The sequence below is a fragment of the Podarcis vaucheri genome, assembly GCF_965113315.1.
Source record: "Podarcis vaucheri genome assembly, chromosome: 12".
NCBI lineage: Eukaryota > Metazoa > Chordata > Lepidosauria > Squamata > Lacertidae > Podarcis > Podarcis vaucheri.
The window spans coordinates 54,181,616-54,193,638 of record NC_138750.1 but is presented as its reverse complement, the minus strand read 5'-3'; the positions used below and the strand labels follow the sequence as shown (position 1 = coordinate 54,193,638).

General features: G+C 46.1%; 1 protein-coding gene across 6 annotated transcripts in view; it reads right to left on the bottom strand.

Annotated features, from left to right (window-relative positions):
• XYLB (xylulokinase) overlaps window positions 1-12,023 on the bottom strand; it is a 119,701-nt gene that overhangs the window by 19,465 nt on the left and 88,213 nt on the right. For all 6 annotated transcript variants that reach the window (XM_082192457.1, XM_082192454.1, XM_082192453.1 and 3 more), the window contains 2 exons: window positions 3,497-3,555; window positions 2,459-2,546 (listed from right to left, as the gene is read on the bottom strand). In XM_082192457.1, the coding sequence (XP_082048583.1) occupies window positions 2,459-2,546; window positions 3,497-3,555 (147 nt within the window). The remainder of the gene's footprint in view (window positions 1-2,458; window positions 2,547-3,496; window positions 3,556-12,023) is intronic.

Here is a 12,023-nt window from a genome sequence, read left to right as displayed (position 1 = left end):
TTAATACATTGCATTGATCTTCCTTGGTCAGGTCAGCATTCAGAAGTGAAGGATAAAGGGTAAAGATCTTACATTCCAATGCACTTGGGCCTGGGCAAGCAGGGTCTCGGAGATTGAGTTTATGTCAGTCATTCAATTTGTCCCATGGAGGGCAAAGCTAGCCACAGAGTTGCAAGTTCAACAGTATCAGTAATCATTGAGGAACGCCAATAAAGCAGCAAATAGATGGGGAAATATGGAGAAGTAATAAATTCAAGGACAAAGCATGATTTAAAAAAGGAAGAGTTAGCTACAAAAAGGAAGAAATTTGGGGGCAAGGAGGAAAAAATATTATCTCAGTTTTACCAATATTTTTGCTAGCTTGTCTGCCACACATATATGCGCTGGTCTGTTAAAGCAAACACACCCACAAAGAGTCTTTTGGCACTTTAGGATTAACAGATTCAGATTCTGCATGGCAAATGTTTGGGTGGACATTGTGATAGACTTTAAGGCAGTGATGGCCAAACTTGGCCCTCCAGTTGTTTTGGGACTACAATTCCCATCATCCCTGACCACTGGTCCTGTTAGCTAGGGATGATGGGAGTTGTAATCCCAAAACAGCCGAAGGGCCAAGTTTGGCCATCACTGCTTTAAGGTGTCTCAAGACTCTGTTATTGTGTGTGTTTTACTAACACCCATGTAGTTCATTTGTGACCTAAAAAAGAAAGTGGACTATCTCCTGCAAAACTCACTTACCACACAGGCCACCATGCCAGTGTCTCTTTATAGAATTATATTATCTACAAAGGGTTTGAACTGCAGTGGTCTAGGAACCTTCCTCCTGGGAAGAGTAAACACATCATGTGAACTTGAAAAGCACACGAGTGTCTTAAATTGGGTCTCAAAATTTTATACTTATTGTTTATTTAATCTTGGTTCCACCACCATACGGGCAGGACTTCATGTTTCCCTCCTGCATTGACCCCCAGTCCTCCATGCCACAGACTACACTTCCAGCATGCCATGTACATTTAACAAACTGCATGCTTCTGCCTTGCACCGTATTACCTCTTGTGCTTCTAAGACTGGGGCATATTACAGAAGTTGGGTTTTTTGTCAGGTACACTGTACTACATGGGTAGGCAAACTAAGGCCCGGGGGCCAGATCCAGCCCAATCGCCTTCTAAATCCAGCCCACGGACGGCCCAGGAATCAGCGTGTTTTTACATGAGTAGAATGTGTCCTTTAACTAAAATGCATCTCTGAGTTATTTGTGGGGCCTGCCTGGTGTTTTTACAAGAGTAGAATGTGTGCTTTTATTTAAAATGCATCTCTGGATTATTTGTGGGGCATAGGAATTCGTTCATATTTTTTCCCCAAAATATAGTCCTGCCCCGAACAAGGTCTGAGGGACAGTGGACCGGCCCCCTGCTGAAAAGGTTTGCTGACCCCTTCCTGTAGTGGCTAGAGGGCAGACACAGAGAAAAGAGCAAAACAGAACAACCTGGTGAGCCGCCTACCATCCAGCTCCTTCTGGTTCCAACTGAAGTGGCACCTCCCTTACCCAACAGGCTCCATATGACTACTTAGGAACCATCTTGCCCTGAGCAGAGGGGAGAAAAGTCCAAACAGCCTTATAAAATGGGGGTAGATATGTTCATGGAGGAGAGGTCTGCCAGTGACTATTAGCCACATGGCAGCTAATTAGATCTTCTAGGCTCTGTGGTTTAACGCACAGCGCCACCCGCGTCCCTGTCCAAAGCAGTAGGTAAGTGAATATCAGGAGCTGGGGGACAAGACCAGGGAAATGTTGAATGGTTTCTTTAAATGTAAAGGTTCATCATTGTTCCACTCCATGTGTATGTCTTTAAGGGGCCAGAGCAAGGGCCAGAGCAAGATAACGAGACCCAGCTTTACAGCTGTGAAACATAGCAGGTGCTGCTGAGTTGTATTTGATTAAGGCGTGTCAGCATTTGGGTAGAGTATATAAGGAGCAGCACCTAGCTCTGCCATTACCCTGGGGGATGGGTTGGTGGTTGGGTCATGTTGGTTTGTTGATGTATTTAGTGTAAATGGAGTTTTTGTTTTTCTTATTAAAACCTTTAAGTACTTTTTGAGTCCTTTCTTTTTAATGCATGATCTCCCCAGCAAGCTCTCTGCAGCGCTACCATACTGCGAAAAGCCAACAGGAAGGTGCTTTCATGCCCTGCCTGTGAGCTCCCCGAGGCATCTAGCTGGCCATTGTGGGAAACAGGATGCTAGACTAGGCAGGACTTTAGCCTGATCCAACAGAGCTCTTCTCCTATTCCTACACAGCACATTCAATAACCTGACTCAAGAGAGCCTTGGGAAAAGAGCAGGTAAGGACATAAATTTAAGCTGAGGATTCGCCTGTGACAAGCACGGGAGGCAGCAACTGCAAACAAAGTTTTTGAATCCTGTTCATGCTGCTTAGAGGACTCTTTGGTTGACTTACCATGGATTGCTCTGTAAGCAGATCCTAAACAGGCTGAATTAGCAGTGTCAATAGTGTAAACTGGAGCACTGAACACATCAGACAAGACCTGAGAAGCATAAAAAGCATCTGTTACAACCAGACTGTGGGAAAGAGAGACGGTAGGCAGTTTTGTTTCCATTGCCAAGGCTTACAGAGCGGCGTTTGTTTCAAGACGGGACCTTGTACTGATAATCAGGTTTGGATAACTAGTCACTGAAGTTCCCAGGCACTGAATCTGGAAGGCCACATGACAAAGGAAGTTTCTGCGGCTTTTTGGAGTGTTGCCTCAAAATAATAAAGCAGGGGTATGGAACCTTTTTCAGCCCTGAAGGCTGCATCCCCGTCTGGGTAACCTTTCTGGGGCATGTGCCAACCTTCAGTGCTCCTCATACTTCCAATGACCCTCTAAGTTTCATTTCTAATAGTAAAAAACAGTCGTGAATCTCTAACATGCAGGTAGTTAATCTCCAGGTTGTGCTCAGACCATTGTTTAAGCCAGGGATAGGCAACCTAAGGCCGAGGGGCCGGATGTGGCTCAATTGCCTTCTCAATCCGGCCCGCGAACAGTCTGGGAATCAGCGTGTTTTTACATGAGTAGAATGTGTCCTTTTATTTAAAACGCATCTCTGGGTTATTTGTGGGGCATAGGAATTCGTTCATTCCCCCCCCCAAAAAAAATATAGTCTGGCCCCCCTCATAGTCTGAGGGACGGTGGACCGTCCCACGGCTGAAAAAGGTTACTGACCCCTGATTTAAACAATGCTGATTTTCTGTGAGAGTGTTCAATGGGAACATTCCTAGCTCTACAGGCTGACCCAGCCCTGCCTACCTACAACTGTTTCTCTGCTGTTTCGCACTGTTGGCTAAGGGCCAAAACAATCATTCCTCCAACTGCATCTGTGTCTGGACTTGTAAAAAAATAATATTTCTTTGGCCCCAACTTCTGCTTGAGATCAGTCCCCTGCCGGCCCAATAGCTCAAAGGTTTGGTATCCCAAATGCAGTAAGCCCAACTTACTTGTAAAATTGCTTTATTGTGGGATGCCCCTCCAGTAGCCAGGATTCTTGTTGTAGGCACTGCAAACCGAAAAGGAGAAAACAAATGAACGCAAGTATAATGTGTCCCCATTTATACTATGATGAGTGTTTGGTTATGCTAGCCTAAATTGCACAGTTTGGGTTCTGGGATCAGTGATGGAAAGCAGATCCACACAGTCCCTTTGCTTGCGCAAAGTTGTCCATTCACAATAGCATGCTGCAAAACAGGAATTGGGTTGTTTCACAAGAGGGGGTCCACTGCTCTGTTCTGTACATGTCATGGACTGGCTGGATGTAGAGGAGGGGTGGGAACTCCCAAGGTAAGCCGCCTCAGAGCCCGGGGATTGGGGGGGAGGGCGATGAGTGGTCAGAAGGAGAACAGGGAGCAGACTGGGAGGGGGAGGCATCAATAAAAAGGTCATCTGGAAACATCCTAAATAATAATAATAATAATAATAATAATAATAATAATAATAATAATAATAATAGATTTTATTTACACCCAGCCCTCCCCGGCCAAAACTGAGCTCAGAGCAGCTAACATCAAATATATAACATATTACCATAAAATCAAGCAATCAATTAAAATACATCCTGAAATCCAATCAGAATCAAAGTGAACTCTAATCAGATGGCAACCCGCAAATTAGGGATGGGGACCTTAAATGCTCACCAGGCCTAACTGTTTATACTGATCTTATATGAGCCTGTGAGAAAAGTTGGGGGGGGGCACTTTCATGCAAGTTCTTATAAGGAGAGGGGGGGAACCAGACTGGACCCCGGCCAAAGGCCTGGCGGGTCTTGCAGGCCCTGCGGCAAGATGTCACATTCCGCAGGGTCCTGGTCTCTTGCGACAGAGCGTTCCACCAGGAGTTAGAGGTGTAGAACAGGCTCTCCACATCATTCCTGCTACAGGGTGGATGCCACATTCACCATGGAAAGAACGGTTAACAATACTGTGCAGCCATGGAAATAACTTTATACTGAAGCTATTTTTAAAATGGCTGCCTGAGTCTGAGTTTTCATCACGCAAATGTTAATTGGAAGGTGTAGTGGTTGGGAGTTACTCATGCGTAATCCTGCTCCGTTTGAGCATCGGATTGCCTGGTTAAACCCTCCGAACTACGCAGCCCATATTAGCGTGGCTGCCCTTAGTCACTTGTAGAATCTGTCTGTGGGCGTTTCTTAAAGCGTTGTCAACATAAGAGTTGTTTGACGCCCAATCGTTTCTGCCTCTCACTGCGCGGGAGTCTCCTGCGCAGGGTGGGCGTGGGCAGCGGGGTGCTTGGGCTCTCCTCGCTAACTTCCAACGAAGAGTCCTGGAGCCCCTGCACCTCCCTGTCCCGTTGCTCTCCTGGATCCCTGGTGTCACACTCATTCTCTTCCCCTTCCTCCCGGCTGAGTCTCCCTCTAGTGCTTGGACCTTCCCCTGCAGAATCAGAGACCCTCTCCTTCTCCCGTGCCTCTGATGGCAGTTCCCTGACAGAAGGTAAGCAGCAAAGTCAATAAAATTCCTGAAAACATCCTTTTACAATGTCCACAAATGAGACATCAATTAAATTTTGGCAAACCCCAGCAATATATTAATGAAATTTGGTCCAGACATGAATCATTAGCAAAGAAGAAGGGAACAATGGATTTATTAATCAAATGTATACCCCGCCTTTCCTCCATGGAACTCAAGGAGGTATAGAAACCCATGGCGAGACAAGAGAATCTCCCTGAAACTTTGCATCATCTTTGTTAGACAAACAGGTTGGTAGGCCATGGGGTTTCTGAGCCCAGAATGCTTCACTTGGGTGCGGACTTTCACAATGCAGCCAACAGCTCTGCAGAGAGGAGACTTCATTCCACCGATAAATTTAATCAGATCTTCCTCTTTGGAGGATATTCAGCGATGCACAAATTGGGTTTAAAAAGCCATTAAGATCTCTGTCAATGTCAGTAAACAAATAAACCACACAGCTGAGTGATTCCTTGGAGAAAACAAGTTTCAATTATACCTGTGCACAGTGACAGAGCCCTGCCAATACTTTCAGAAACATGTCACGGAAAACCAGTGAAAAATAACTGCTAAGACCACTAGGCTTGGAGGGAAAAGGCAAGAAGAAAACACAAACACGCACCCAACAAAAATTCTCAAAGCCTTGTGGTTAGGCTTTTTTATATGCCACAAACAAGGGACCGGCAAGTTGACACCGCAAGAAAACAAATGCGCAGTTGTGGGTCTGATTCTCCTTAAGTAAGACAAGGCTAGTCCAACAATTTATTACATATTTAACAAAAAATATAGACCCCTTACTCAAACTAAAGTGGTTTACTAAAAGCAAGGCACCTAAAACAGCCGCATTGCCTTCTTTTAGAAAAAGTGCACCCCACAGTTCTTTAAGATATTTCAAGGAATGCTGGGGCATAATCCTCAAAATACATTCTTATTTCATTGGCACCCCAGAAATCATTGCTTGCTCCTCTCAAAAGAAGAAATCAAAGCTGCATGTCCACTTTTTTTTTACAGCTTTCATGTGGTAAGGTAAAGGGTAAAGGGACCACTGAATATTAGGTCCAGTCGTGGCCACCTCTGTGGTTGCGGCGCTCATCTCGCTTTACTGGCCGAGGGAGCCGGCATACAGCTTCCGGGCCATGTGGCCAGCATGACTAAGCCACTTCTGGCGAAACCAGAGCAGCGCACGGAAACGCCGTTTACCTTCCCGCCGGAGCGGTACCTATTTATCTACTTGCACTTTGACGTGCTTTTGAACTGCTAGGTTGGCAGGAGCAGGGACCGAGCAGAGGGAGCTCACCCCATCACGGGGTTCAAACCGCCAACCTTCTGATCGGCAAGTCCTAGGCTCAGTGGTTTAACCCACAGCACCACCCACGTCCCTTTGATGTGGTAGACATGCAAAAAAAGCCAAATGATACTGGGAAATGATCTATGGAGAAGTAAAAAAGATTATAAAGATGACAATTTCCCCCAAATACAGAGGTCTTCCTCTTAGGAATAACAAACTCCAATATCCCCAAGAAGGCACTTAATCTCTTTTCTGAATGTGACAACAGCAGCAAGAGTAATCTATGCACAAAGGTGGAAAAACCATGAAATCTCAAGAGGAGTGGCAAAATAAACTAATAGAATATGTGGAGTTGGAGAGTATGACAACAAAAAGTAGGGATCAAGAGGAGACACTGCTAAGGGAGGAGTGGAAACCCTTTGTAGAGTACTTGAAGAGGTGTAACAGTCAGATAAATTTACAAATAGGATCTGAACTGTGAGCAGCAGTAATTAGGATATTAAGTGGAGTGAAAGAGGGTGGTTAAAGAGGATATGCAGCTGCATAACAAGGAGGAATTGGGAAACCATTGGGGGCAAGTCCAGATGTATTAGATAGATAAAGATTACTAAAATTTGTATGTACTAAAATTTTGGGAAATTCTTAAATAAAACAAGAAGAAGAAATCAAAGCTGGGAAAGTTACAAAAAAGGCAACCAAAATGATCAAGAAATCAGAGCACTTTCCATACAAAGAAAGACTAGAGCACTGGAAGATTTTAGTTGCGTTCCCCACAACACAAAATTGAAGGGATGCTTAATAGAACCTTATAAAATTATGCTTGGTGTGGAAAGAACTCTTACCCCCTTTCCCATAATACCAGACCTTAGCAGTCTTCCAATGAAATTGATCAGCTATAGATCCAGAGCAGACAAGTATTCACACAATGCATAATTAATTTATGGAATTTGCTACCACGAAATGTGATGGTCAGTAGCGTTGGCGTGTCTTGACTGATAGCCACACACAACCTATCAGTAGACCTCATGAGTAGACCTCATGAAATTAAGAATTGCCATGCTGAGTAAACCTAAGATTCATTTAGCCCACTATGCAGAGGGTGATGGGATCGCTCATGGACTTAGCCCACAACTATGGACCAGAGTTAGTTCCTAGAAATGAAGTCCAAAGCAAATCCACATAATGCTTTCTTTGGGGGCTCCTATATGAAATCTACAAATCCCAATCCCTGGCTCACTCCATTTTTAGGTACTTTATGTCCAGGGCTTTTTCCCCCAACCAGAATTCACCAAAACTCAGTTGTGGCACCTCTCAGGTGGGCACCATTGCCATTATAAGAGAACTTCAAGGGAGGTGTTCATGGTGAGTTCCAGCACCTCTTTTTCTAGAAGAATGGCATTGATTATGTCCCCTTCTGAAAACAGTGGCTAATGGGGCTGAACAGTCTCTGGATCCCCTATAATGGAAGTGCGGAATTCACATAAAATCAACCCTAGGACATCTGACGGTGCTTGTAAAAGTCCTATAAATTTTCAGGGGGTGAAACAAACCTTGACTAGAACTTGAGACACTCTTCAGGAATGGTCCTGAATCCCCAAGCATGAGCAAGAAGGCAATCAAGTAAGTCAGATAAGTGTATCAGAGGGTAAGGGAAACATCAGAGGGGTAGCCAAAGAAAGACTAACATGAAGTCATAAACCAGAAGCCTCACATGGACTTCTTATGCAAAAGCCAGTCAGGATCTCCCAGGAAGCTGGCTAATGTCCCCAGTGGCCAACCAAGCTGCAGCTGGTCAACAAACAAAAGAGGTGGATCAGGAAAACAAGCAAGGCCCATGGATTCAAACCTGACACTGCCCTGTTGAGATCTTCAGCCAAAGCCTACAAAGCCTACTAGCCCTCAGTACAAGAAAGCAGTTGTAAGCTCAAGGGAGCAAGGGCACATGTAGCAAAAGCTGAACTCAGAAGCAGACAGAGGAGAAGGTGTGCTACTTGCGGAGAATTGCGTTGTTTTGGCTTTTAGGGATGGCTGGTGGGATACTTGAGACATTACGCTAGCAGATGTCAGAACCAGACAGAGCCACTACGTACTAAGGAAATAATTCTGTACCTATCTGCATTCTCAGCTGCTGACTGTAATAGAATTAAAGGGACAAAATCTTGTCTTGGAACAGCATGTCTCTGTTCTGGGAGGCTTTTATGAAGCCGCTTTGTCATTCTGAGCTAAGGGTCGCAGGCAATGGAGGGGCAGCAAATCTACAAGCCTCTCTTCTGAAAAAGAGACCTCAAAAATAATGTCAATAGGACTGGAAGGAGTTCAGAAAAGGGCAATCAAGATGATCAAGGGTTTGGGGGAACTCTCCTAGGAGGAACAGGGAACAGGCAAGTAAACAGAGACATGATAGAAGGTTATGAAATTATGTTTGGGGTGGAGAAAGTGGATAGAGAGGTTTTCTTCCTCATCTCATGATACCAGAACCTGGGTTCACCCTATGAATCTGAATGTTGGAAGATCCAGGACAGACAAAAAGAGGTTCATTGCATAGTACATAATAAAACTATGGAACTTACTATCAAAAGATGACCACTGACTTACATGGCTTTAAAAGGGGGTTAGACAAATGATAAGACTATTGATGACTACAAGCCTTGGTGGCTGGGTGATGTCTCTGCTAGCCAGAGACATCACCTTTCCAACAAAGGTCTGTATAGTTAAAGCTATGGTTTTCCCAGTAGTGATGTATGGAAGTGAGAGCTGGACCATAAAGAAGGCTGATCACCAAAGAATGTATGCTTTTGAATTATGGTGCTGGAGGAGACTCTTGAGAGTCCCATGGCCTGCAAGAAGATCAAACCTCTCCATTCTGAAGGAAATCAGCCCTGAGTGCTCACTGGAAAGACAGATCCTGAAGCTGAGGCTCCAATACTTTGGCCACCTCATGAGAAGAGAAGACTCCCTGGAAAAGACCCTGATGTTGGGGAAGATGGAGGGCACAAGGAGAAGGGGACGACAGAGGACGAGATGGTTGGACAGTGTTCTCGAAGCTACCAGCATGAGTTTGACCAAACTGCGGGAGGCAGTGAAAGACAGGAGTGCCTGGCGTGCTCTGGTCCATGGGGTCACGAAGAGTCGGACACGACTAAATGACTAAACAACAACAGCCTTGGTGGCTAGACTACCACCAGGATCAGAGGGAACATGTCCCTAAACACCTCTAAACATCCAAAGTGGGATCACCCAGTTGATTTCATGTCCTGCTCAGGGGCTTCTCATGGGCATCTGGCTGGTTTTGAAGAGAGCCATTCTGTTCTCTGAATGGGGCCAGGAGCTTGCTTCTAGCCACTGTCCTCCTAACTTGTCAAGGATGTACAAATCACAGGTCCAAACAGGCTGTGTGCTAAAACGAGCCCCTGGAGATCCAAGATTTGATGAAGGGACACAATCTTAGCACTTTGCACACAACACCAAAAAGCGTATCACAAGCCCTATACTGTTTGTGGTTGAAATCTCAATCTTCCTTTAGCTTGGACCACTGGCCATATTGAGACTGAAAGCTTCAGCAAACAGACAAGCTAATAAGCCGAAGGAATCCTTTAAAGAATTGCTCTATTCCTCTATCCACCTGCTTATGCAGATTGGTAGCTGATGCGCACCTTAACAGGCAAGCACCAGGTGGTACCAATCTATTCGCTGGACAAGGTTCTCACAAACAGGATGGTGGTGTTGCCTAGCAACAAGAAGATACTTAAGGCTTGAAATTTAGCTTACAGAAATCTAACAGGCTGAAGGGAAACAAAGCCACAGATTCATAATTATTTATTTCATTTTTAAACCACCCTTCATCCTGTAGGATCCCAGGGTAGCCTGCAACACAATCAGATAAAAATACATTGTCACAGAACAAGGTTTGAAACAATTAGAAGTCTTCTTACCAAAAGTACATAACAACTGTAAGCAATTTCCATCCTTCCGCAGAGAAAATAAGGACAGCTGGGCTTCCATAGAGTGTTCCATCGCCCAAAAGCCCAAAGGAGAAAATGCACCTTACAGTTGATGCTGGAAAACTGACTGCTAAGGGGACGCCATAGGTAAGGTAAAGGTCCCCCTGCCCGTACGGGCCAGTCTTGCCAGACTCTAGGGTTGTGCGCTCATCTCACTCTATAGGCCGGGAGCCAGCGCTGTCCGCAGACACTTCCGGGTCACGTGGCCAGCGTGACAAGCTGCATCTGGCGAGCCAGCGCAGCACACGGAACGCCGTTTACCTTCCCGCTGGTAAGTGGTCCCTATTTATCTACTTGCACCCGGGGGTGCTTTCTAACTGCTAGGTTGGCAGGCACTGGGACCGAACGACGGGAGCGCACCCCGCCGCGGGGATTCGAACCGCCGACCATGCGATCGGCAAGTCCTAGGCGCTGAGGTTTTACCCACAGCACCACCCGCGTCCCACTACTGCTAAGGGGACGCCATACGTCCACACAGAAGTGGCCCATGAGTTGGGGTGGAGTCACCAGCTCAACACCAGCATTGCTACAGCTTTTCTGGGCGGGGCTAAGAAAGCTGAGGCTGAGCAATTTGTAGTGATGCCAGTATCACATGGACCGCTGCTGGGTGCATTAGAAGGAAATTCCACAATCAGGGTACCGCAACCAGGAGGACACTATCTTGTGTCACCAGCAAATAAACTAAGCCCATCAGTGGGCTACAAACCAGGCTTCCCCCTAGAACTGAATGCATGGGCCAGCAGATTGTGAGGAAGTTGCTCCTTTAAATACTTGTGTCCCAAGCCATCTTTGTACACCCGTACCAATACCCTACGGGGTTTGTGTGCAATATGCATGCATGTGTGCAACGCCGCCAACAACGATTAGTATATTTTCAGAAATCAAACAGTCTAAACACCCCAAAGCTGCTGGCAAAAGTGCGGCGTGCGCTTGGTAAAGCTAAAAGTCAATGATCGAAAGACCCTGAAGAAATTAGCTCAAGAAGAGCCCAAGGAATCAGGAGCTCATCTGGATGAGAAGAAGCTAAAGGTAAAGGTAAGGATCCCTGACAGTTAAGTCCAGTTGCGAATGACTCTGGGGTTGTAGCGGTCATCTCGCTTTACTGGCCGAGGGAGCCGACGTTTGTCCGCAGACAGTTTTTCCGGGTCATGTGGCCAGCATGACTAAGCCGCTTCTGGTGAAACCAGAGCAGTGCACGGAAACACCGTTTATCTTCCCGCCGGAGTGGTACCTATTTATCTACTTGCACTTTGATGTGCTTTTGAACTGCTAGGTTGGCAGGAGCTAAGACTGAGCAATGGGAGCTCACCTTGTTGCAGGGATTCAAACCACCAACCTTCCGATCGGAAAGCCCTAGGCTCAATGGTTTGGATCACAGCGCCACCCGCGTCCCTAGTGTAACGTAACAAGTGAGTGGTGTGTGCGAAGCATCAGGATGTCCCAGTTCAAATCTTGCCTCTGCCATGAACACACAAGTTGGGCTCACAAAAGCCGCTTCCTCTCAACCTCAGCTCCCAATCTGCAACCTAAGGACACAACATCCATCAATGGCTACCATTCATAATGGCAGCAGACTATCCCCAGGTTAAGGGATCCTATGCAGGAGTGGCCCGTGCATTAGGTGAGGTGAAGCCATTTGCTTCAGGCGGCAGATCCGCTTGCCACCCATGCCATTGTGCTGTTGCCAGCCCTTGCCAACATAGCCCCGTTGCCC